The 27,357-nt window shown below is 41.2% G+C and overlaps 1 protein-coding gene across 1 annotated transcript in view; it reads left to right on the top strand.

The window, feature by feature from the left end:
* The window catches only part of LOC128650275 (cytosolic beta-glucosidase), a 269,269-nt gene extending 244,133 nt beyond the window's left edge, over nucleotides 1-25,136 (top strand). Inside the window, exon 6 of the mRNA XM_053704095.1 lies at nucleotides 24,818-25,136. Within this exon, the coding sequence (XP_053560070.1) occupies nucleotides 24,818-25,029 (212 nt within the window). The 3' untranslated portion in view covers nucleotides 25,030-25,136. The remainder of the gene's footprint in view (nucleotides 1-24,817) is intronic.
* Nucleotides 25,137-27,357: the final 2,221 nt, after the last annotated feature.

The following is a 27,357-nucleotide window of genomic DNA, read 5'->3' as shown; positions in this document are numbered from 1 at the left end:
CAAGAGTCCATGAGGCCCACCCTTTTTATGGTGGTTATGATTTTTTGTATAAAGCACAATTATTTCCAAATGTCCTTTGTTGATGCTTTCTACTCCTTTCTTTATCACCCCACTGCTTGGCTATTTGTTAAACCGAATTGTGGGTGTGGTGAGGGGTGTATTTATAGGCATTTTGAGGTTTGGGAAACTTTGCCCCTCCTGGTAGGATTGTATATCCCATATGTCACTAGCTCATGGACTCTTGCCAATATGAAAGAAATTAATTTATCAGGTAAGTTCTTACATAAATTATTTTTTCCTTTAGCAGAAACTCACATCAACCAACTCTTGTTGTTTCTTCAACAGCATGGTTGGAGAATCAATTTTCTAAAAAGTTCTTTGTTTCCTCAGACAAATGTAACCTTTTGGGGTTTTAAAATAGATTCAGTCTCCATGAGTCATTTTCTAACAGAGCAGAGAAGGTTAAAATTGGTGTCCGCTTGTCTGAACCTTCAGTCTCTCTCGTTTCCTTTGGTTGATTTTTGTATGGAAGTTCTAGTTCTCATGATTGCAGCTTCAGATACAATTCCATTTGCTCATTTTCACATGAGGCCTCTTCAGCTGTGTATGCTGCGTCAATGGGGCAGAGATTATACTCAGCTGTCTCAAAGGAAATTTTTTTATGCCAATACAAGTCAGTTTCTAACTTTGCAGATACAAGTCTCTCAGTTTTGGGAGCTGTTTGGAGGTCTCTGACAGCACAGGGAGTTTGGGATCCTTTGGAGGCGAGGTTACCAATCAGTGTTCTCGAACTCTGCTAATTTCTCAGGGCTTTTCAAGCTTGACCTCTGGAAATGGAGATGAGAGTCCCATTTCATCAAACAGACAATGGCACAGCAGTAGCTTATGTCAACCATCAGGGGGAAAACTCATAGTCCCCTAGCTATAATGGAGGGGTCTCAGATTCTCTCATGGGCAGAGACCAATTCTTGTATAGTCTCTGCGATTTCATATTCCAGGGGTGAACAACTAGGGGGCAGACTTCATTCAGTCATCAATCTCTTCATTCAGGGGAATGGCCTCTTTGCCAGGATGTGCTCTATCAGATTGTGGATCTTTGGGGTCTCCCAGAGGTAGATCTAATGGCCTCTCATTTGAACAACAAACTTCCCAGGTACTTTACGAGGTCTAGGGATCCTCAGGCAGAGTTTGTGGATGCTCTTTAGTAATTTCCAAGATAATCCTAAAGAAGTTGTCAGTAATCCTAATTGCCCCAGCAATTTGGTCTGCAGATCTGGTTCAGATGTCCAGCTTCCCTCCTTGGCCGTTTTCCTCTACAGTCAGAGCTTCTGTCTCAAGGTCCATTTTCTCATCCAGATCTTAATTCTCTAATTTTGACTGCATTGAAATTGAACGTTTAGTTCTTAGACATAGTGGTTTTTCTGATTCTGTGATTGAAACCTTAATTCAGGCTTGTAAGCCTGTAACTAGGAGAATCTATCACAAGGCGTGGAAGGCATTTATTTCTTGGTGTGTAGATCATGCAGTTCTTGCAGAATGGTCTGGATAATGGCCTATCTGCCAGTTCTCAAAAGGGGCAGATTTCTGCTTTTTCAGTTTTGTTCCACAGAAAGATTGCTAATCTTCCTGATAGTCATAGTTTTGTTCAGGCTCTGGTCTGTATTAAACCTGTTATCAAGCCAATTTCTCCTCCATGGAATCTTAATTTGGTGTAAAGGATTTTGCAGGCTCTTCCTTTTGAACCTATGTATAAGATGGCTATTAAACTGCTTTCTTGGAAAGTGTTATTTCTTTTCGCTATTTCTTGTGATAGAAGAGTTTCTGAGTTATCTGCTCTTTCTTGTGATCCTTTTTATTTGAATGTTCATCAGGATAAGGCTGTTTATGGACATTCATTTTTTTTTGTTTTTCTTAAGGTTGTTTCTTCAGATAACAATATCAGGAAGATTGTGGTCCCTTATTTGTGTCCTAATCATAAGAATGCTTCAAAGAGATTTTTGCATTGTTTGCATGTTTTCTTCATAAATGGAAAGAGTCCACAGCTGCATTCATTACTTTGGGGAATTTAGACACCCCAGTCAAAGGCTTAAATACTCCTCCCACTTCCCTCATCCCCCAGTCATTCTTTGCCTTTCGTCCCATGCAAGCAGGTAGGGCAGAGTTCTCATCCACCTTCGGGTACAGGTTATAAACTTTAAGGCCTGACTTGTCCTTCGGACAGAGTGTGCTCCTCTATGGGGAGTTTTTTCTCTGTTGGGTCAACAGTGGATGATTTTTCATTCGGTCCGTGTTTTGATCATACTATGACTTCATGTCTTGTGGACATGTACGCTGTTGTTATCTGTGCCCTTCCCTTTGGAGGTGATAGTTTATCTTCCTTATGAGTAGGGGTTTCCTCTCTCTGGAGGGTCCTTGTCCTGCCCTGTGTGTAGGAGGTGGGATCAGGTGGCTTATTTCTGTAAGGGGCAGCATCAGCTGTTCTGTGGGCTCTTTTCCACCTGTTGGAAATTGGTCTTTCTACGTAGAGACTGTCTAAGAGAGTTGTGACAGGTCTTCCTATGGATCTATTGCACTTTTCTCTGTTCCAGGTCCTAGGGGTTCTCCTTGGGAGTGCCTTATTTTGGAGGAGCAGATTGGGTTGGCACCCGAGCTCTGTTGGGGTGGCTGAGTCCCCATTTTTTTCTTCCATTCCCTGGGGGCTTGTTGTTGAGGTCTTCTGTCCTCCTGTCTATCAGACATGTCTGTCGCTTGGGCTGGTCTGGTGTTGGAGCAGGATCTGAGATCTGTTGCTCTGCTATTTCGTCCTCGGGCATTCGAGGTACAGTAAGCCTTTTTGACATTTCTCCTTTCTCCACATTCAGGATTTGTGGGAAGGACTGGCGGCTCTTAGATAACCTGTGACGTTATCCGCTGGTTAGTGGATACTTAGCAATCTGAAGGATCCTATCTTCAGCTGCTTCCTTCTTGCCCTGCAAGTATTTAAGTTTTAGAGTCATTTTTAGATGACTGCAGTGTGCAGTGTTTTTGCTTCAAGTGTTGTTCATCAGACTTATCTGAGCTTGCTACACAAGGTTTCGTTCTGAATATTTCGGTATTCTGAGATACCTTTTTGCATCTTGGGGACCTTCGTCTTCAGTTGCTTTCTAGAGTGCGGTTGCACTGTGTTAGGGGAAGACCCTCTCTCTGTTTCAGACTCCCATCTTATCCTGTGGTTTCTGTATTTCTGGGGTCTGGGTGTTGCCTCTCCTTGTTTCTATGTGACTGGTTGGGTCTCTGTTAGCCTTACACGGTTTCTCTGGTTTTTGCTCTGTGTTTTTATTTAGGACTCGTTGTGCCCTTTTTAGGGTTTTTTCTGGAGTTCCTTATGCTAGCTGGAAGTTAGCTCAGCATACTAATGCACTGTGGCTACTCTGCACTGTAGCAAACCGTGGGTGTGTTGCTTGGGACCAACTGCTGGGGACGGCGTCTCTTGGAGGCTGTTGACTCAGTCGAGTCTAGTTCCTGCGGTCTCTAGCAAGGCTTTGGACTATCTGTGGGTCAGTATCCTTGGGCCTTTTACTTTTGTTCTCGGTTTCGGATGAAGCAGGATTTTGTTGGGTAGGGTTTTTCAGGCCAGGTGCCCTCAGAATGGGCCGCCTCTTGTACCCTCCCATTTTTGCATTCAGTGTCCTCTATAGCTTGGGTATTGTTTTCCCAAAAGTAATGAATGCAGCTGTGGACTCTTTCCATTTATGAAGAAAAACTTAAATTATGCTTACCTGATAATTTTCTTTTCTTCAGATGGAAAGAGTCCACAGCTCCACGCCCATATTTTTTCTGTGGGGCGTCTGTTATTCTTATTCTTCTAGCACCTTTTCACCCTGATGTTTCTTCTACTGTTCCTTGTTCCTCGGCAGAATGACTGGGGGATTAGGGAAGTGGGAGGAGTATTTAAGCCTTTGGCTGGGGTGTCTTTGCCTCCTCCTGGTGGCCAGGTTCTAAATTTCCAAAAGAATTAATGAATGCAGCTGTGGACTCTTTCCATCGGAAGAAAAGAAAATTATCAGGTAAGCATAATTTAAGTTTTTTAGGGCATTGAAATATTAAATTGATGCTACTAAGGACTTTAAACAAAGTTCTAGTTTGTTTATTATTTTTTTCTGGCCATAGAAAACGTCAGAAAGCTTCTGCTGTTTCTTTGACCTCTTGGTTGAAACTTTTGATTCAAAAGGCTTACTTGGAGGTAGGTCAGCCTCCATTACTGCTCGTTTTACTAGGTCAGCTGAAACTTCTTGGGCTTTCAAGAATAAAGCTTTATTTGATCAGATTTGCAAGGCAGCTACTTGGTCTTCTTTGCATACTTTTACAAATTTCTACCAATCTGATGTTTTGCCTGTTTGATTTATTTTAAGTGCATTAAAAAAATGGATTGTGGATTTAATTTCTCAGGGAAAACAATATGTTTTTATAAATCCCTCCCTTTATATTCTTACTCGTGGACTCCACAGCCTGGGTATTGGTTCCCATGTGTAATGGATTGTGGGCTCTCAACAACTGTAGGAAAGGAAACATAATTAATGCTTACCTGATAAATTAATTTCTTTCATTGTGGTGAGAGACCACACGCTTATGTTTTGTTGGGGTTAGTTTTTTCTTCATCTTTTTTTCCTGCTCCTATAATGGCTCATTTTCCTTTTTCTTACCTCACTTTGCTTGGCTTTACATTAGACTGAGGTATGTGTGAGGTGGGAGTGGTTTTATAGGGTTTGGGAATCTTTGCCTCCTTCTAGTTGTAGAGAAGAGTAATTCCCAGGAATAATGTATCATGGACTCTCACCATCATGAAAGAAATAAGTTTATCAGGTAAGCATAAATTATGTTTTTAAATACCTTTATTTGAAAATCTTTTAGTTTAACTCTTAAGCGTACCGGATCATTTGTGGCCTGTTTGATTAGATCACCTGTCTGTCTCACCTGCTATGAGTATGGTAATTAGTTTACTAGTTGTTTTCTTGACCTGTCTCCCCTCTCATGCAGGATTCTGCTGTATGGGCTTATACTTAATTCTGATTTAACACCATCAGTACCAGGATTTTTTGAGAAAAACATGCTCAAAGTACCAGATAATTTTTTGGTATCACTCCATTTAAACAAAAATAAAACCTTTTTTATATCCCCATCAAAATGTCTTTTAAATAGACAACCCAAGGTATTGATGTAGGCCCATTTTGGTATATTTCATGCCATCTTTTCGCTGCTAAATGTGATAATGTAAAAAATAAATGTTTCATTTTTTATGAAACTGCGGGTCTCTCACTGAAATTATTTAAACACTGCTTGTGCAGTCATAACACAAATGGTTGTTAAAGCTTCTCTGGGATTCCTTTTGTTCAGAAATAGCAGACATGCATGCCTTTTGCTTTTTGTAAATTAGAAGGCTGTACCACACATCTGAAATTCCGACAGTGAAGGGGTAATTTGTTAGCTGATGAGGGTAATTATATTCTAGTGTAATAATTACCCTACCACCTGTCACCTCCTTAATCTCTACCTGATCCCACCCAAACAACTCTCCCCTCAGTGCAGACTCCACACCACCATCTTATGTACTGGCAGACAGTCTGGTAGTATGCAGTTTAGGGCTTTTTACATTTATTTTATTATTTTTTTCTGCAGTGTAATGATCCCTCCTCAACCCTCCGATCGTGCTCCATTACCATATGAAGACAAATGCTTGCAGTCCAGGAACATCAAGTATTGGTTGTCACTGGACAACTAAGACTGCATGGGCTGCTTGAAGGTTGGCCATAGATCTACGTTATGTGGTATGATGGGCTATGTACTGTATGATGTAGATCTACGGCTGATTGGCACAAGGGTTTAAAGCTAAAGACCAAAGCATTTTAACCATGGATTTATTACATTTATAGTATCACCCAGGTTTGTGTATGATTCTCTTTATAGTAAAGCTATTTGACTACAAGTATATTTTCCATCTTAACGAGAGGAGAGTCCACTACTTCATTACTCGTGGGAAATAAGAACCTGGCCGCCAGGAGGAGGCAAAGACACCCCAGCCAAAGGCTTAAATACCTCTCCCACTCCCCTCATCCCCCAGTCATTCTTTGCATTTCGACACAGGAGGTTGGCAGAGAAGTGTCGGAAGATTGGAGTAGTCTCTTATGGAGGGTAGTACTCTTTGAAATGGGACTGGAGTTTTAAGTAGTCCTGTCAGCCTCTCAGTGAGAGCTTGGGTGAAAGTTAGAGTCCGGAGATGCAAGGAGAGTCTTTCTGTGAAACCATCCCGACTTATGAATAACAGCTCCTAAAGCAATCAGCGTTGACAAGTTTTGCTGCCTGCTTTATACACTCAAGTCCATATAACAACTAGATAACTAATTGTAAACAAGTGCACAACTTAGTAAAAAGAGTTGGGCTCTGCAAAAAGAATTATTTTGAACTCTGCAAAACTGATATAGGTTAAAAGGGATATTATTCCATACCATTCATACTCTTAATCTTTATTGAAATAACTAGGAATAATCATTCATACATAAGCTTAGGCTAAGTTAAAAACACTTGAACCAGGAGGTAATAGTTGCCTGTCTGTTAATGTAATATAATAATATAGTCAGCCAGCAAAGTAATTCAAAAGGTAAACTAAGCCCTTACAATCCGAGGGCTGATTTAAGATTACTCCAGAGTTCAAAATAATTCTTTTCGCAGAGCCCAACTCTTTTTACTAAGTTGTGCACTTGTTTACAATTAGTTATCTAGTTGTTATCTGTTCTCAGTTTGGGCATCCGCAACAGGTTTAATTCTTATTACCACAAATATTGTGAGAGTATAACTTATACCCTATTACAGGGAAGTAATAAAATTGAATTACCTGTTTAACACAACTCTGCCCCCCTATCTTTTGTGTAACCTTAACACTCAAGTCTATGTCAGGAGTGATGCTATTAACCTGTCACACTTGAAGGGCCGTGTTTCTGTTCCACAGCATAGATTCTGGTAAGATTGTTTCATTTATACACATATGATAACGCAAGAAGACAGGGTCACAGTGTGTCTCCTTTTATCTGTATAGAATCAAGGGTTAACCCCTTAATGACAACAGTACTTTTCCATTTTCTGTCCGTTTGTGACAAAGGCTATTTTTACATTTTTGCGGTGTTTGTGTTTAGCTGTAATTTTCCTCTTACTCATTTACTGTACCCACACATATTATATACCGTTTTTCTCGCCATTAAATGGACTTTCTAAAGATACCATTATTTTCATCATATCTTATAATTTACTATAAAAAATATATAAAATATGAGGAAAAAATGGAAAAAAAAACACTTTTTTTTTACTTTTAGCCCCAAAATCTGTTACACATCTGCAACCACCAAAAAAACACCCATGCTAAATAGTTTCTAAATTTTGTCCTGAGTTTAGAAATACCCAATGTTTACATGTTCTTTACTTTTTTTGCAAGTTATAGGGCCATAAATACAAGTAACACTTTGCTATTTCCAAACCACTTTTTTTCAAAATTACTGCTAGTTACATTGGGACACTGATATCTTTCAGGAATCTCTGAATATCCCTTGACATGTATATATTTTCTCCAACATAGGTGTGTCCGGTCCACGGCGTCATCCTTACTTGTGGGATATTCTCCTCCCCAACAGGAAATGGCAAAGAGCCCAGCAAAGCTGGCCATATAGTCCCTCCCAGGCTCCGCCTACCCCAGTCATTCTCTTTGCCGTTGCACAGGCAACATCTCCACGGAGATGGCTAAGAGTTTTTTTTGGTGTTTAAATTATGGGACATTCCAGACATGGATCTGATGGCTTCTCGTCAGAACTTCAAGGTCCCTTGTTACGGGTCCAAATCCAGGGATCCCAAGGCGACTCTAGTGGATACAATAGTAGCACCTTGGATCTTCAACCTAGCTTATGTATTCCCACCGTTTCCTCTCATTCCCAGGCTGGTAGCCAGGATCAATCAGGAGAGGGCTTCGGTGATCTTGATAGTTCCTGCGTGGCCACGCAGGACTTGGTATGCAGACCTGGTGAATATGTCATCGGCTCCACCATGGAAGCTACCTTTGAGACAGGACCTTCTTGTTCAGGGTCCATTCGAACATCCGAATCTGGTTTCCCTCCAACTAACTGCTTGGAGATTGAACGCTTGATTCTATCAAAGCGTGGGTTTTCAGATTCTGTAATAGATACTCTTATTCAGGCTAGAAAGCCTGTAACTAGAAAAATTTACCATAAAATATGGAAAAAATATATCTGTTGGTGTGAATCTAAAGGATTCCCATGGAACAAGATAAAAATTCCTAAGATTCTTTCCTTTCTACAAGAAGGTTTGGAGAAAGGATTATCTGCAAGTTCTCTGAAGGGACAGATCTCTGCTTTATCTGTCTTACTTCACAAAAGGCTGGCAGCTGTGCCAGACGTTTAAGCGTTTGTTCAGGCTCTGGTTAGAATCAAGCCTGTTTACAGACCTTTGACTCCTCCCTGGAGTCTTAATCTAGTTCTTTCAGTTCTTCAAGGGGTTCCGTTTGAACCCTTACATTCCGTAGATATTAAGTTATTATCGCGGAAAGTTTTTTGTTTTTTGGTTGCAATTTCTTCTTCTAGAAGAGTTTCTGAGTTATCTGCTCTGCAGTGTTCTCCGCTCTATCTGGTCCATGCAGATAAGGTGGTTTTGCGTACTGAGCCTGGTTTTCTTCCGAAGGTTGTTTCCAACAAAAATATTAACCAGGAGATAGTTGTGCCTTCTTTGTGTCCGAATCCAGTTTCATAGAAGGAACGTTGGTTACACAATTTGGATGTAGTCCGTGCTCTAAAATTCTATTTAGAGGTTACTGAAGGTTTCAGACAAACATCTTCTTCGTTTGTTGTTTATTCTGGTAAAAGGAGAGGTAAAAAAGCAACTTCTACCTCTCTTTCCTTTTGGCTTAAAAGCATTATCAGATTGGATTTTGAGACTGCCGGACGGCAGCCTCCTGAAAGTATCACAGCTCGCTCCACTAGGGCTGTGGCTTCCACATGGGCCTTCAAGAACGAGGCTCCTGTTGACCAGATATGTAAGGCAGCGACTTGGTCTTCACTGCACTCTTTTGCCAAATTTTACAAATTTTATACTTTTGCTTCTTCGGAGGCTATTTTTGGGAGAAAGGTTTTGCAAGCCGTGGTGCCTTCCGTTTAGGTGACCTGATTTGCTCCCTCCCTTCATCCGTGTCCTAAAGCTTTGGTATTGGTTCCCACAAGTAAGGATGACGCCGTGGACCGGACACACCTATGTTGGAGAAAACAGAATTTATGCTTACCTGATAAATTACTTTCTCCAACGGTGTGTCCGGTCCACGGCCCGCCCTGGTTTTTTAATCAGGTCTGATGAATTATTTTCTCTAACTACAGTCACCACGTTACCATATGGTTTCTCCTATATATATTTCCTCCTGTCCGTCGGTCGAATGACTGGGGTAGGCGGAGCCTGGGAGGGACTATATGGCCAGCTTTGCTGGGCTCTTTGCCATTTCCTGTTGGGGAGGAGAATATCCCACAAGTAAGGATGACGCCGTGGACCGGACACACCGTTGGAGAAAGTAATTTATCAGGTAAGCATAAATTCTGTTTTTTTTTAGAAGACATCCCAAAGTATTGATCTAGGCCTATTTTGGTATATTTCATGCCACCATTTCACCGCCAAATGCGATCAAATACAAAAAATCGTTCACTTTTTCACAAATTTTTTCACAAACTTTCGGTTTCTCACTGATATTGTTTACAAACAGCTTGTGCAATTATGGCAAAAATGGTTGTAAATGCTTCTCTGGCATCCCCTTTGTTCAGAAATAGCAGACATATATGGCTTTGGCATTGCTTTTTGGTAATTAGAAGGCCGCTAAATGCCACTGCACACATACTTGTATTATGCCCAGCAGTGAAGGGGTTTATTAGGGAGCATGTAGGGAGATTTTTGGGGTAATTTTAGCTTTAGTGTAGTGTAGTAAACAACCCAAAGTATTGATCAAGACACATTTTGGTATATTTCATGCCACCATTTCACCGCCAAATACGTTCAAATAAAATTTTTTTTTACATTTTTCTAAATTTTTGGTTTCTTACTGAAATTATTTACAAACAGCTTGTGCAATTATGGCACAAATGGTTGTAAATGCTTCTCTGGGATCCCCTTTGTTCAGAAATAGCAGACATATATGGCTTTGGCGTCGCTTTTTGGTAATTAGAAGGCCACTAAATTCTGCTGCGCATCACACTTGTATTATGGCTAGCAGTAAAGGGGTTAATTAGGTAGCTTGTAGGGAGCTTGCAGGGTTAATTTTAGCTTTAGTGTAGAGATCAGCCTCCCACCTGAAACATCAGACCCCCTGATCCCTCCCAAACAGCTATATTCCCTTCCCCACCCCACAATTGTTCCCGCCATCTTAAGTACTGGCAGAAAGTCTGCCAGTACTAAGATAAAAAGGTATATTTGGTTTTTTTGGTTTTTTTTATAGCATATTTACATATGCTGCTGTATAGAATCCCCCCTTAGCCCCCAAACTCACAGATCCCCCATCAAACAGTTCTCTAACCCTCCCCCTCTAACTTAATGGGCACCATCTTGGGTACTGGCAGCTGTCTGCCAGTACCCAGTTTATTAAAAAAAATATGCTTTTATTGTTTTTTTGGACTTTTTTCCCATTTTCTGTAGTGTAGCTTCCCCCCCCCCCCCCCCCCCAGAACCCTTCGATCATTTATTGCATTAAAAAAAAACCCTTTTCTCCCAATTTTGAAATTACATTTTTCTGTAGTGTAGCAGTTCCCACCCGCTCCCGCCCCGTGCACGCGCCCGCCCGCCGCCCACGTGCACGCGCCCGCGCGTCCGTGCGCGCCCCCGGACACTGCCGCATCCGATCCGGCCTCCGATCCCGCCCCCCTCCAAATCACAGGCCCTTGGCAGGCCGCCCACCCACCTCCCTGCCTTGCTCCCACCCACCAACGACACTCCGGTGCAGAGAGGGCCACAGAGTGGCTCTCTCTGCATCGGAGGCTTGTAAAGGGGTATTGCAGGATGCCTCCATATGGAGGCATCACTGCAATACCCTCAGAGCTGCTGGAAGCGATTGTGATTGCTTCCAGCACTGTGTTAGACAACTGACGTACCAGGTACGTCTATTGTCATTAACTGCTTGTTAATGCATGACGTACCTGGTACGTCAGTTGTCATTAAGGGGTTAATATCCCTGGCAAGGTGATTATTGAACAGGGGGGGATTTATGCATAATATCTTTATTGTGTTGATTCTGCATCATGTGTGAGATGCGGCTCCAGCAATGTGTGGTCAGGTGAAGAGCGACGCAGCCTCTTTTGGCACGTTTTCTCTATAGTGCAGGGGCCGTCCTGCATGGCACTCCATGTGACCGAGTGCACCTCTTCAACTTCCACTTTCCTGATCGGCAACTGCGGGAGACATAACAGTTTCCCTGTGTCCGGGTCCTAGGAGGTGGTGAGTGCCCCGGCCATGGCTGTATAAAGGTGCCATTTATTTTATCTAGTCCATATTAAAGCGCAAGCTATGGAGGACTCTGATATGTTAGAGGTTACTCCCTCTTTAATTAAAGCTAATACCTATGTTTATTGTGAGGAGGTACAGGTTGATCCGCCTGCTCAACTGTGTTCCACATGTTTTGCTAAAATTGCAATATCTAAAAAGATAAGATATTTAGTACTACTGAGCCGTCCACCTTTGAGGGTTTTCCGTCCCGCGAGGTGCGTTCCCTACATTCATCTCCAGTTACACACTCGTGGCCGCCAGATTTCGTTGCCCAGTTGCAAGAAGCAGTTTCTGCGGCCTTTCATGCCCTACCACGCCCTGCGAAGTGCAAAGGAAGGGAAACACATAGCCTTCCGTCCCAGGGGTCATCTACTCCGTTGGAGGTCTCTGAGAGATTATCTGATGATGACGCCCACGACTCATCGGTGGGCGCTCTCTCTGGGACAGAATCGGCATCTGCTAGACCTCCGGCTACGGAGGAGCCTGATTTTAAGTTTAAGATGGAGCATTTGCCCTTTTTAATGAAAAAGGTGCTTGCAACTTTGGAGGTTCCGGAACCAAAATTTCCGGAAGAACCTTTGATCCATAAGCTAGATAGGGTTTACGAGGACAGAGTGGTGCCTCAGACCTTCCCAGTTCCCGTAAAGATTGCTACTATTATTAAGAATGAGTGGAAGAAACTTGGTTCGTCCTTTTCTACCTCTACCTTTTTTAAAAAGCTGTTCCCCATTCCGGACTCACAGCTTGAGCTATGGGGGGCCATTCTTAAGGTGGATGGAGCTATCTCCACGCTCGCTAAGCGGATGACTATTCCCCTCAAGGTTAGTTCGTCAGTCAAAGAGCCCATGGACAAAAAATTAGAATCCATGTTGAGAAAGAGGTTTTAACTCACGGGGGTTTGTTTTCCAACCGGCAGCGGCTATCGCTGCGGTGGCTGGAGCAGCTACCTACTGGTGTGATGCACTGTCAGCTATGGTCGAGGTGGAGACTCCCCTCGAGGAGATTCAGGAAAATATTAAAGGGACAGTCTACACCAGAATTTTTATTGTTTTAAAAGATAGATAATCCCTTTATTACCCATTTCCCAGTTTTGCATAACCAACACAGTTATAATAATATACTTTTAACCTCTGTGATTATCTTGTATCTAAGCCTCTGCAAACTGCCCCTTTTTTCAGTTCTTTTGACAGACTTGCAGTCTAGCCAATCAGTGCCTTCTCCCAGATTACTTCACGTGCACGAGCACAGTGTTGTCTATATGAAATATGTGAACTAATACCCTCTAGTGGTGAAAATGCAATCTGAAAGAGGTGGGCTTCAAGGTCTAAGAAATTAGCATATGGACCTTCTAGGTTAAGCTTTCAACTAAGAATACCAAGAGAACAAAGCAAAATTGGTGATAAAAGTAAATTGGAATTTTTTTTTTAAATGACATGCTCTATCTGAGTCATGAAAGTTTATTTTGGCCTAGACTGTCCCTTTAAGGCCTTAAGGGTTGCAAATTCTTTTATCTTTAAAGCAAGTATGCAGATTATTCGCCTGAATGCTAAGACATCAGGTTTCTCTGCTCTAGCCCGTAGGGCCCTGTGGTTAAAGTCGTGGTCTTCTGACATGACTTCCAAGTCTAGATTACTATCCCTCCCGTTTCAGGTGATAGTTCTTTTTGGTCCAGGCCTGGACTCTGTCATATCCACGGTCACGGGAGGCAAGGGTGCTTTCCTTCCGCAGGATAAGATGAATAAGCCTAAGGGCTCTACTTTTTGTCCCTTTTGTTTCAACAAGTCTCAACGCCAGCAGCCTGCTGCGAAGACCGAGCAGTCCAAGGGATCTTGAAAGCCAGCTCAATCTTGGAACAAGTCCAAGCAGAGCAAGAAGCCTGCCGAGACAAAAATCGGCATGAAGGGGCGGCCCCGATCTGTCTCTGGATCATGTACGGGGCAGACTATCTCTGTTCGCAAAGGCTTGGATGAGAGACATACAGGATCCTTGGGTTCTGGAGGTTATCACCCAGGGCTACAGGATAGGGTTCAAGACTCATCCTCCCAGGGGCAGATTCCTCCTGTCAAACCTATCCTCAAGTCCAGAGAAGAGAGACGCCTTTCTAGAGTTCCAGTACCGCTAGCAGAAAGGGGTCTAGGGTACTTTTCAAACCTTTTTGTGGTCCCAAAGGAGAGCATGTTCCGCCCAATTCTGGACCTAAAGTGCCAAAATAAGTTTCTGTCAGTTCCATCATTCAAAATGGAGACAATCAGATCGATTCTGCCCCTAGTTCAAGAGGGGCAATTTATGATGACAATAGACTTGAAGGATGCTTACCTTTACGTGCCAATCCACAAGGACCACTTCAGGTTCCTAAAGATTCGCTTTTCTGGACCAACACTTCCAGTTTGTTGCCCTACCGTTTGGTCTGGCGACTGCCCCAAGAGTCTTTACGAAGGTTCTTGGAGCACTGCTGGCAGTAGCAAGAGCCAGGTGTATTGCAATGGCCCCTTATCTGGACGATATCCTGGTTCAGGCTCCATACACAGTCTCGCGGAGGACCATTCGAGGGCTCTTCTTCTTCTCCTTCGATCCCATGGATGGAAGATAAACAAGGGAAAGCGTTTTCTGGTCCCCAGCAACAGGGTGGAGTTCCTGGGTACGATCATAGATTCATTCTTGACAGATCAGAGACATTGCAAGATTGCATCCAGCTGTCTTGCCCTTCAGGCCTCCTCAAGGCCATCTGTAGCCAGGTGTATGGAGGTGATTGGGCTCATGGTTTCCAGCATAGATGTCATTCCTTTCACCAGGTTCCATCTCAGGCCTCTGCAGTTATGCATGTTGAGACAATGGAACAGCGATCACACAGACCTATACCAACAGGTATCTCTGGACAATCGAGCGAGGGAGTCCCTCTCTTGGTGGGTCCATCCGGGGAAGCTGTCCAAGGGGACATCCTTCTTGACACCATCCTGGGAGATTATGAACACGGATGCAAGTCTATCAGGATGGAGAGCTGTTTGGGGTGCCAGAAGGGCACAGTGCAGGTGGACTCAAGAGGAGTCGACCCTACCGATAAATATCCTGGAACTACGAGCAATATTTAATGCTCTGAGGGCTTGACCCCTCTTGGAGTCGTCCCATTTCATCAGATTCCAGTTGGACAACATTACCTCAGTGGCGTACATAAACCATCAGGGGTGAACGAGAAGCTCCCTACCCATGAGGGAGGTGTATCGGATTCTGGAATGGGCAGAGACTCACAGCTGTTCGCTCTCAGCGATCCACATCCCGGGTGTGGACAACTGGGAAGCGGATTTCCTCAGCAGACAATCATTTAATCCGGGGGAATGGTCTCTCCATGCCGAGGTGTTTGCGGAGATCTGCATCAGATGGGGGACGCCTGAGATAGATCTCATGGCATCCAGGCAGAGCTGATAGATGCTTTGGCGGTACCTTGGGAGTTCAACCTAATTTACATTTTTCCACCATTGCCACCTCTCCTTCGAGTGGTGGCCCGCATCAAACAGAAGCAAGCTTCGACCATTCTGATTCCTCCGTTGTGACCACGGAAGACATGGTTTGCGTATCTGGTGGGAATGTCGTTTCCTCCATGGAGGTTTCCCTGTCGCAGAGATCTGCTAGTTCAGGGTCCCTTTCTCCACCAAAATCTCGATTCTCTGAGGCTGACTGCGTGGAGATTGAACATCAAGTCTTGGCCAAGAGAAGGTTCTCGGAGAGAGTGATTGATACTCTCATTCAGGCCAGGAAACCGGTCACTCGTCGCATCTATCATAAGGTGTGGAGGACCTATTTATCCTGGTGTGAGGAACGTGGATATCCCTGGCACAAGGTGAGGGTATCCAGGATTCTTTTCTTCAAGATGGTCTGGATAAGGGCCTTGCCACTAGTTCCTTAAAGGGACAGATTTCGGCCTTATCGTTGCTTTTACACAATAAGCTAGCAGAGCTTCCTGATATTCAATCTTTTGTTCAGGCTCTGTCCAGAATCAGACCGGTATTTAGACCTTCTGCTCCTCCTTGGAGCTTGAACTTAGTTCTTAAGGTTTTGCAGAGGGCTGCGTTTTGATGTGCATGCGCTTGACATTAAGATTCTCTCCTGGAAGGTTCTATTTCTTCTGGCTATTGCATTGGCTCACAGAGTCTCTGAGTTAGCGGCCTTGCAATATGAGCCCCCTTACCTGGTTTTTCATGCTGATAAGGCAAGTTTTTTTGGGTGGGTTTTATTTTTAGATTAGGGTCTGGGCAGGTAAAAGAGCTAAATGCCCTTTTAAGGGCAATTCCCATACAAATGCCCTTTTCAGGGCAATGGGGAGTTGAGGTTATTTTTGATAGGTTTTTTATTTGGGGGGGTCTGTTGGTTGGGTGGTGGGTTTTACTGTTGGGGGTGTTTGTATTTTTTTACATATAAAAGAGCTGATTTCTTTGGGGCAATGCCCCACAAAAGGCCCTTTTAAGGGCCATTGGTAGTTTATTGTAGGCTAGGGGTTTTTATTTGGGGGGGGGGGGTTATTTTGATAGGGCTATTAGATTAGGTGTAATTCTTTTTTATTTTTGATAATGCGGTTTGTTTGCTTTTCATAATTTAGTGTTTTTAATTTTTGTAACTTAGCGTTTATTTTTTTGGTAATTTAGTAATTTTTAATAATGTTTAATAGTAGATTTAAATAATTTGAGTAGGGTTGGGTTTTTTAATATGTAATTTAGTTAATTTAATTGGTAGTTTAATTTAATTGTAGTATAATAGTTAGGGTAGGTTAATAGTTTAAAAATAGTTTATTTTAATTCTACAGCTAAGTTTACATTTTTTTTTTAAATAGGGATGTTGTAATTTTAATTTAAAGTTAGCGGCTTGTTAGGTTTAGGGGTTAATAGCTTAATTTAGTTTATGGCGATGTGGGGGGCTGGCGGTTTAGGGGTTAATAGGTTTAGTTACTGGTGGTGATGTGGGAGGCCAGAAGTTTAGGGGTTAATACATTTATTTAGTGGCGGCAGGGTCTGGGAGCGGCAGATAGGAGTTAATAACATTATATAGGTGGCGGCGATGTCGTAGGCGGCAGATTAGGGGTGTTTAGACTCGGGGCTTATGTTAGCGTGTTAGGTGTAAACGTTACTTGTTTTCAACCATAGAAATCAATGGGATATCTGGCAGCATAAGCTTTCGGTGCTTTCAGACTCCCATTGATTTCTATGGCATCCGCGGCCTCCAGGGTGGCGGATTGAAAACCAGGTATGCTGGGCCGGAATAGCTGCAAGCGTACCTGTTAGAAATGTGATAAATGGAAAAAGGGGTCAAATAGAGCCGAATGTGTATTCGGAATATCTGTAATGACGTAAGCATCGATTTGCGTCGATTGAGACTGGCAGATCGTATGTTACATCACAAATGTCAACTTTTGCCGGTCTGTAGGCTTTGATAACTAGGTCGGATCAAGCTTGGAACAATTACGCTGCAGAATTCCGGCGTTTTTGCGGTTGACAGCTTTATAAATATGCCCCTATGTCTTTGTTTGTGGTGTATTCAGGGACGCATAGGGGGCAGAGGGCCTCTTCCACTTCACTGTCCTTTTGGTTGAGGAACATTATCCAATTGGCCTATGAGACAGCGGGACATAAGCCTCCTTAGAGGATTACGGCTCACTCTACTAGGGTTGTGGCCTCTTCCTGGGCCTTTAAGAACAAGGCCACTGTGGAGCAGATTTGTAAGGTGGCTACTTGGTCTTCCTTACATACTTTTGCAAAATTTTACAAATTTGATATCTTTGCTTCGGTGGAAGCTGTTTTTGGGAGAAAGGTTCTGCAGGCTGTGGTGCCCTCAGTATAGGGTCTGCCTCATCTTACCCTCCACTTTTTTCATTCATTGTCCTCTAGAGCTTGGGTATTTGTTCCCACAAGTAATGAATGAAGCAGTGGACTCTCCTACCATTAAGATGGAAAACATAAATTATGCTTACCTGATAATTTCATTTCCATCTGTGGGAGAGTCCACTGTCCCAGGCCGTTTGCTCCGGGGGGCAGACCGAAATTTAATATTATTGTTTTGGCACCATTTATACCGTGATATTTCTCCTACTGTTCCTTGTTCCCTTTGCAGAATGATTGAGGGATGAGGGGAGTGGGGGCGGTATTTAAGCCTTTGGCTGGGGTGTCTTTGCCTCCTCCTGGTGGCCAGGTTCTTATTTCCCACAAGTAATTAATGAAGCAGTGGAAATTAAATTATCCGGTAAGCATAATTTATGTTTTTGCAAGATGCTTTTGGTGTATGTCTGTTAGCTACAAAAGGGTTTTTATATTTTTAGTAAGCATTCAGATTTCTTTAGCAATACATTTGATAACTTTATCCCATGTTTGCAAACTGTTTCACAAGATTTTTGTAAAAATCTAGCTAATTTTTAACCTTCTTTATTCTTCCAAGAGTTTAATTTTGTAACACATGATGGCGTGTCTAGCAATTCTCTGTGTAATTAGTCTGCTGGAGAGGGGGTGCTTTTCATTTTTTCCTCTACTTCTTTCAACACTTAAAGGGACAGTCAAGTCAAAATCAAATTTTCAGATTCAGATAGAGTCCATGAGCTAGTGACGTATGAGATATACAATCCTACCTGGAGAGGCAAAGTTTCCCAAACCTCAAAATGCCTATAAATACACCCCTCACCACACCCACAATTCAGTTTTACAAACTTTGCCTCCTATGGAGGTGGTGAAGTAAGTTTGTGCTAAGATTTCTACGTTGACATGCGCTTCTCAGCATTTTGAAGCCCGATTCCTCTCAGAGTACAGTGAATGTCAGAGGGATGTGAAGGGAGCATCACCTATTGAATGCAATGGTTTTCCTCACGGGGGATTTATTTTATAGGTTCTCTGTTATCGGTTGTAGAGATTCATCTCCTACCTCCCTTTTCAGATCGACGATATACTCTCATATTCCATTACCTCTACTGATAACCGTTTCAGTACTGGTTTGGCTATCTGCTATATGTGGATGGGTGTCTTTTGGTAAGTATGTTTTCATTACTTAAGACATGGTTTGGCACTTTATGTATTTATATAAAGTTCTACATATATGTATTGTACTTATATTTGCCATGATTCAGGTTTTCAGTATATTTCCTTTTGCAGACTGTCAGTTTCATATCTGGGAAATGCTTTTTTTAGGAAAAATTATTTCTTACCTGGGCTTTAGTCTCTTTTTCAAACTGACTGTCTTTTAAATTCGTGGGCAGAATTAGGCTTGCGAGGGCGCAAAATGCCAAAATTGATTGCGTCATTTTTGGCGCAAGATTTTTTTGGCGCAAAGTTACGTTTGTCGTCATTTATGGCGTCTTAGTCGATGCAGAGTCCTTCGCAAGGTTGCGTCATCTGTGACGCGAGTATGTCATTTACGGATGTTTTTTGGCGCCAAAAAATATTTTTTTGTTTGTTGTGCGTCATACTTGGCGCCAAATATTTTTCATTATTTAAGACCCCATTCCTATATGCCTCTTGCCTATTTTCTCTATCGGAGGGCTAGGATGTTTGCATTTTTTCCCATTCCTGAAACTGCCATATAAGGAAATTGATCATTTTGCTTTATATGTTGTTTTTTTCTCTTACATTTGCAAGATGTCTCAATCTGATCCTGTGTCAGAAATCACTGTTGGAACCCTGCTGCCTGATAACATTTCTACCATAGCTAAGTGCATTTGTTGTAAACTTGTGGAGGTTTTATCTCTTGTTGTGGTTTGTAATAGTTGTCATGATAAACTTTTACATGCAGAGAATGTATCCATCAGTAGTAGTTCATTACCTGTTGCTGTTCCCTCAACATCTAATGCACAAGATATACCTGTAAATTTAAAAGAATTTATTTCTGACTCCATTCAGAAGGCTTTGTCTGCCATCCAGCCTTCTAATGAACATAAAAGGTCTTTTAAAACTTCTCATAAAGTTGATGAAATTTCAAATGACCGGCAACATGCTGATTTATCCTTCTCTGATGGGGATCTATCTGGTTCAGAAGATCCTGCCTCAGATATTGACACTGACAAATCTTATTTATTTAAAATGGAGTATATTCGTATTTTGTTAAAAGAAATGTTGATTAAATTGGATATGGAGGAAACTAGTCCTCTTGATATTAAAACTAGTAAAAGTTCAAATTCTGTTTATAAACCTTCTGTGGTTATTCTAGAGGGTTTTTCCAGTTCCTGACACTATTTCTGATATGATTTCTAAGGAATGGAATAGGCCTGGTACTTCTTTTATTCCTTCTTCAAGGTTTAAAAAATTGTATCCTTTGCCAGCTGCTTCTTTAGAGTTTTGGAAAAAGATCCCCAAGGTTGATGGGGCTATCTCTACTTTTGCTAAACGTACTACTATTCCTATGGAAGATAGTACTTCTTTTAAAGATCCTTTAGATAGGAAACTTGAATCTTATCTAAGGAAAGCCTATTTATATTCAGTTCATCTTCTCAGGCCTGCAATTTATTTGGCTGATGTTGCAACTGCTTCAACTTTTTGTTTGGAAACGTTAGCGCAACAAGTATCGGATCATGATTTGTCTAGCATTGTTAACTTGATTCCACATGCTAATAATTTTCTTTGTGATGCCATTTTTGATATCATCAAAATTGATGTTAAATCTATGTCTTTAGCTATTTTAGCTAGAAGAGCCTTGTGGCTTAAATCTTGGAATGCTGACATGACTTCTAAGTCCAGATTGCTATCTCTTTCTTTCCAAGGTAATAAGTTATTTGGTTCTCAGTTGGATTAAATAATTTCAACTGTTACTGGGTGGGGAAGGGAGTTTTTTTTGCCTCAGGATAAAAGACCTAAGGGTAAATCTAACCGTTTTCGTTCCTTTCGACAAAATAAGGAACAGAAACCTAATCCCTCCCCCAAGGAATCTGTTTCCAACTGGAAGCCTTTCTCGAATTGAAATACATTCAAGCCATTTAAGAGATCAAAGCCAGCCCCCAAGTCCGCATGAAGGTGCGGCCCTCATTCTAGCTCAGCTGGTAGGGGGCAGATTAAGATTTTTCAAAGATGTTTGGATCAATTTGGTCCAAAATCAATGGATTCAGAGTATTGTGTCTCAGGGGTACAGAATAGGATTCAGAGTAAGACCGCCTGTGAGAAGATTTTTTCTCTCACGCATCCCTGCAAACCCAGTAAAGGCTCAGGCTTTCCTGAAGTGTGTTTTACACCTGGAGTTATCAGGGGTAATCATGCCAGTTCCGTTTCAGGAACAGGGTCTGGGGTTTTATTCAAATCTATTCATTGACCCAAAGAAAGAAAATTCATTCATACCTGTTTTGGATCTAAAAATTTTGAATCGATATGTAAGAGTACCAACTTTCAAAATGGTGACTATAATGACTATTCTGCCTTTTGTTCAGCAAGGGCATTATATGTCCACAATAGACTTTCAGGATGCATATCTTCATATTCCGATTCATCCAGATCACTATCAATTCCTGAGATTCTCTTTTCTAGACAAGCATTACCAATTTGTTGCTCTTCCTTTTGGTCTAGCGACAGCTCCAAGAATCTTTTCAAAGATTCTCGGTGCCCTACTCTCTGTAATCAGAGAGTGGGGTATTGTGGTGTTTCCTTATTTGGACAATATCTTGGTACTTGCTCAGTCTTTACGTTCTGCAGAATCTCACACGAATCAACTAGTGTTGTTTCTTTAAAAACATGGTTGGAGGATCAATTTACCAAAAAGTTATTTGATTCCTCAGACAAGGGTAACCTTTTTTGGTTTCCAGATAGATTCAGTGTCGGACAAGAGACATTTGAAATTGGTTACAGCCTGTCGGAACCTTCAGTCTCAGTCATTCCCAGTAGCTATGTGCATGGAAGTTTTAGGTCTCATGACTGCAGCATCGGACGCAATCCCCTTTGCTCGTTTTCATATGAGACCTCTCCAGCTTTGTATGCTGAACCAATGGTGCAGGGATTATACAAGGATATCACAATTAATATCCTTAAATCCCAATGTTCGACTGTCTCTGATTTGGTGGTTAGATAACCATCGTATTGTTCTAGGGGCATCTTTCGATCATCCAACCTGGACTGTGATCACAATAGATGCGAGTCTTTCAGGTTGGGGAGCTGTTTGGGGATCTCTGACAGCACAAGGGGTTTGGAAATCTCAAGAGGTGAGATTACCAATAAATATTTTGGAACTCTGTGCGATTCTCAGCACTTTTCAATTTTGGCCTCTATTGAAGAGAGAACAGTTCATTTGTTTTCAGACAGACAATATCACAACTGTAGCATATGTCAATCATCAGGGTGGGACTCACAGTCCTCAAGCTATGAAACAAGTATCTCAGATACTTGTTTGGGAGGTATCCAGCTCCTGTCTAATTTCTGTGGTTCATATCCCAGGTATAGACAATTGGGAAGTGGATTATCTCAGTCGTCAGACTTTACATCCGGGAGAGTGGTCTCTCCACCCAGATGTGTTTTCTCAAATTGTTCAGATGTGGGGTCTTCCAGAAATAGATTTGATGGCATCTCATCTAAACAAGAAACTTCCCTGGTACCTGTCCAGGTCCAGGGATCCTCAGGCGAAAGCAGTGGATGTGTTAACACTTCCTTGGTGTTACCTGCTTATATATATTATATATTTTTCCTTTTATTTATGAGAATAAACTTATATTTGGGTTATGGATTAATTTTTTTCAGCGAAATGGCTGTTTTTATTTTGTCCCTCCCTCTCTAGTGACTCTTGCGTGGATTTCCACTTCTTGGGTATTGCTATCCCATACGTCACTAGCTCATGGACTCTTGCCAATTACATGAAAGAAAACATAATTTATGTAAGAACTTACCTGATAAATTAATTTCTTTCATATTTGCAAGAGTCCATGAGGCCCACCCCTTTTTATGGTGGTTATGATTTTTTTGTATAAAGCACAATTATTTCCAAATTCCTTTGTTGATGCTTTTTACTCCTTTCTTTATCAGCCCACTACTTGGCTATTCGTTAAACTGAATTTTGGGTGTGGTGAGGGGTGTATTTATAGGCATTTTGAGGTTTGGGAAACTTTGCCCCTCCTGGTAGGATTGTATATCCCATACATCTCTAGCTCATGGACTCTTGCCAATATGAAAAAAAAAATAATTTATCAGGTAAGTTCTTACATAAATTATGTTTTTATCATCAAAATTTCTTTGTTCTCTGTGCATTCTTTGTTAAAAGATAAACTGCTTGTGCAATGATAAATGGCGACAGAGTATGCTGTCGGACATGATCCACTGAGCGGATCATGTCGGACAGACCGATGATAAATCAGCCTCATAAATTGATTTCTAAGCCATTGAAGCCGCTGCTTATCTCAGTGCATTTTTGGAAGTTTTTCACAGTTAGACAGTGCTAGTTCATGTGTGCCATATATATATATATATATATATATATATATATATAGTGATATCAATCAACTCTCCAGTCTTTGCAAAATTTATTTTATTTCAACTTACAACATCATTCGAAAATTCCCCCAAACGTTTCGATACCAGTTGGTATCTTTGTCAATGGGCATTTAAAACATATCCGTCCCAAGAAAAAGTTCCTAACCTAACTCAAAACTACTCACCTATAAGTACCCGTAATGTGTCTCTGTCACTTCCGGTGTATCGGAAGCCGCCCCCGAACGCGCATGCCCGGCCTTGCACTGGCCACATGGCTAATTTCCATATATCAACACACGCGATGACGCTTACGCATCTATCACGCATAACATCTCTACTCAATGCGCATGTCAGGGTGGCGGTAGTTCCGATGGCATCGGACTAACTAATACAAGTACCAATATTTCTAATCACCATAGTGAAAAACCCTATATATACAAATATTTTAAAAACATTATCATCATACTAACTAAGATCCCAAATGGATCTGGTACCTGTGTCATTAAAGCTGCAATTGATTCTCAAAACACACTAACTTTCAAATGTATTACCTAACATAAGAACCATTATTATCATTAATGGCTAAAGCAGTAATCTCCATTCATATCAAGTATTTTGAATAAATACATGCATCAAATTGCAATCATTAGTAACCCATATCAGTTATTCATGTCTAGTGGAGTATAGTGAGAAACATTATTTAGGCCACAGCAATGTTTTAAAAACAGTTGATTCAGAGACTTTGTATATACGTAACAAGGACAAGTCTATCCTTTTGATATCGATGCCCTAGACCGATAAATCATAGACATCCCATTCAAAGAAAGACATTAAAGTCCAATTGTATATTTAGTCCCTTCGGAGCCACCGTATCCAGGCGGTAGATCCAGGAGGTCCCAACATGTAATAACTTTGTATTTCTGTCTCCCCCCCCTCCGTAGGGGGGGCACGTGATCAATAAGCATAGTCCTCAGACTAGCCGCTGTATGTCCTGCCTGGAGGAAATGTCGGGCAACGGGTTAGTCAGTTGATTTCTTATCTATCGCTTGTCTAATTGCATGGCGATGATTAGCCATCCTCTCACGGAACATGGTAGAGGTCTTGCCCACGTACATCAATGAGCATGGACACATCAGTATGTAGATCACGTGGGTGCTCATGCATGATAATCTATGCAAGATCTTGTACTTTCTACCAGTATGTGGGTGGTGAAAGAACATCCCTGTTATCATGCTATTACACGTCGTGCAATCCCCAGCCTGGCGGATGATCTAAGTAACAGTGAGTGCACCTGTTGTGGGTATATATATATATATATATATATATATATATATATATATATATATATATATATATAGCACTGTGCTCACTCCCGTGGAGTTATTTGAGAGTCAGCACTGATTGACTAAAATGCAATTTTGTCAAAATAACTAAGATTAGAGGACACTCTGGAGAGGCATAGAACCAAGGTTATTACAGAGGTAAAAAGTGTTTAAGCATAACAGTGTTGGTTATGCATAACTGGGGAATGGGTAATAAAGGGATTATCGATCTTTTTAAAAAATAGAAATTCTGTCGTAGACTGTCCCTTTAAACATAAAATGATGGCCTGGAAAGAGGTGCACAGATGGGATACATATTTCAACTTGTTATCTATTCATATGTATGGGAAACTTTCTTTCTGGTGTAATGTGCTGTTGGAAAAATATTCTTCATACTATTTTTCTGAGGAAAAAATAAATCAAGACCTTATGTAAGAAACTGAATATATATTGCAAAAAATGGAAGCAACTAAAAAAATAGTTTTAAGCAGAAATACTATTTTATCAAATATTCTGTATACATATTGATTTTATTTTATTTTTTAACAGCAATCAAGTTGGATGGAGTCGATCTTAAAGGATATTTTGTTTGGTCTCTTCTTGACAACTTTGAGTGGGCAAGTGGCTACAGTGTGAGGTTTGGGCTCTTCCATGTGGATTTTGAAAATACCAACCTTCCGAGGACCCCTTATTTTTCAGCGATTCAATATGAACAGGTTGTGAAGAGAAATGGATTGGCAAATTCAGTTGATTCTGTTTAATATTCCATTAATACTTTATATGGCAAAAGTAGAATTTTTTCAAACAAATGTAACACATCAGGTTATTTTAAATCAGACTGAGGTTAATAAAGTGTATTTGTATCTATTGTGTTGTGTATCTAATGTTGGAATGCCAAAAATTATTATTGCATTGCATATCATTTTTAGGACAATGTCATCACATGCATCTTCTATACTGTTTTTATTCCTTTTTATAATACTTTCCCATTGTCTTTATATATAAATATATAAAGCATGGCAAACCTATCACTCAATAATACAAATGCATAATAATCTTAATTTTATAGAGGAGCAGAGGTTACTCCCTCACACGAGGTTCTCAAGCTCCTGTGGATTGGTTATTTTTTTGGTAACAATTAGTAGTACTTTAATGAATTATGGAGATACTAGTCCTAAAGCCCGTTCACACGGGCCATTTTTTGCAGTACAGCAGTCCCACCCCTTGCTCTCTCTCTCCCCCTCTCTTTTGTGCTCTCTCCCCCTCTCTTTTGCGCTCTCTCCCCCTCTCTTTTTTGTGCGCTTTCTCTCCCCCCTCTGTTTTGCTCTCTCTCTCCCCCTTCTTGTTTGCTCTCTCTCCCCTTCTCTTTTGTGCTCTCTCCCCCTCTCTTTTGCGCTCTCTCCCCCTCTCTTTTGTGCTCTCTCCCCCTCTCTTTTGCGCTCTCTCGCTCCGCCTCTTTTGCTCTCTCTCCCCCCTCTATTTTGCTCCCTCTCTTCCCCCTTCTCTTTCTCTCTCTCTTCGTCGCCGCCACCTACCTACACTTATTAACCCCTAATCTGCCGCCCCAATGTCGCCGCCACCTACCTACACTTATTAACCCCTAATCTGCTGCCCCAATGTCGTTGCCACCTACATACACTTATTAACCCCTAATCTGCTGTCCCTAACATCGCTGCAACCTACATTACTGTTATTAACCCCTAATCTGCTGCCCCCAAAATCGCTGCCACTATAATAAAGTTATAAACCCCTAAACCTACTATTAATAACTAAATAATTCCTATTTAAAACTAAATACTTACCTGTAAAATATACCCTAAGCTATAATTAGGTTTTATTTTTATTTCACAGCTAAGTTTGTAATTATTTTAACTAGGTAGAATAGTTACTAAATAGTTATTAACTATTTACTAACTACCTAGCTAAAATAAATACAATTTTACCTGTAAAATAAAACCTAACCTGTCTTACACTAACACCTAACCTTACACTACAATTAAATAAATTACATTCATTAAATTCAATTAACTAAATTACAAAAAAAACAAACACTAAATAGCACAAAATAAAAAATAAATTATCAGATATTTAAACTAATTACACCTAATCTAATAGCCCTATTAAAATAAAAAAGTCCCCCCAAAATAAAAAAAACCTAGCCTAAACTAAACTACCAATAGCCCTTAAAAGGGCCTTTTGCGGGGCATTGCCCCAAAGAAACCGGCTCTTTTACCTGAAAAAAAAAATACCAATAACCCCCCAACAGTAAAACCCACCACCCACACAACCAACCCCCCAAATAAAATCATTACAGCTAGTAATTCAAGACAGGTGTATATATAAGTCTTTTGAATGATGTAGATATTATTTGATATGCTATTGATATATATATAGGTTAGTATGAGTAATAGCAAGCTGATTTGAGACAGGTTTAATTCCGGAACACAAATGGTTATGTAGTAGTTGTTTGGTTAGTGTAGCATAGTCTGTGAATAAACAGCATTTCAGTGTAACAGTCTTTAAAGCTTGCACAATTGTTTAGTGTTTCAAAAGTCTGTGGGGCATATCTATCAAGCTTCGAATGGAGCTTGACGCCCCATGTTTCTGGTGAGTCTGCACTCTAAAGACCGCTGCTACATAACCTATCCGCCTGCTCTGAGCTCGAGTACGATCAGGTTGATTGACACCCCCCTGCTGGCCGGCCGTGAATCTGCAGGGGGCGGCGTTGCACCAGCAGCTCACAAGAGCTGCTGGTGCAATGCTGAATACGGAGAGCGTATTGCTCTCCGCATTCAGCGAGGTATGTCGGACCTGATCCGCACTGTCAGATCAGGTCCGACATACCTTTGATAAATATCTCCCAATAAATGATCCGCTTTTAATGAAACAGTCCATATAGCTAGCACAATTGGTTAGAGTAGCAAAAGTCTGTGAGTAAACAGCATTTAGTGAAACAGTCTTTAAAGCTTGCACAGTTGATTAACATTGCAGATGCCCAAAATAGTAAACAGCGCTTTGTCATAGATTTGTATGTCAGTCCTTGCAATACTTAAGTACGAAGTGTGTTAGATTTTAAAACAGCTGTTAGT

Source organism: Bombina bombina, chromosome 2, assembly GCF_027579735.1.
Source record: "Bombina bombina isolate aBomBom1 chromosome 2, aBomBom1.pri, whole genome shotgun sequence".
Taxonomy (NCBI): domain Eukaryota; kingdom Metazoa; phylum Chordata; class Amphibia; order Anura; family Bombinatoridae; genus Bombina; species Bombina bombina.
Note: the sequence above shows the minus strand (reverse complement) of the source record. Positions and strands in the feature narration are given on the sequence as shown.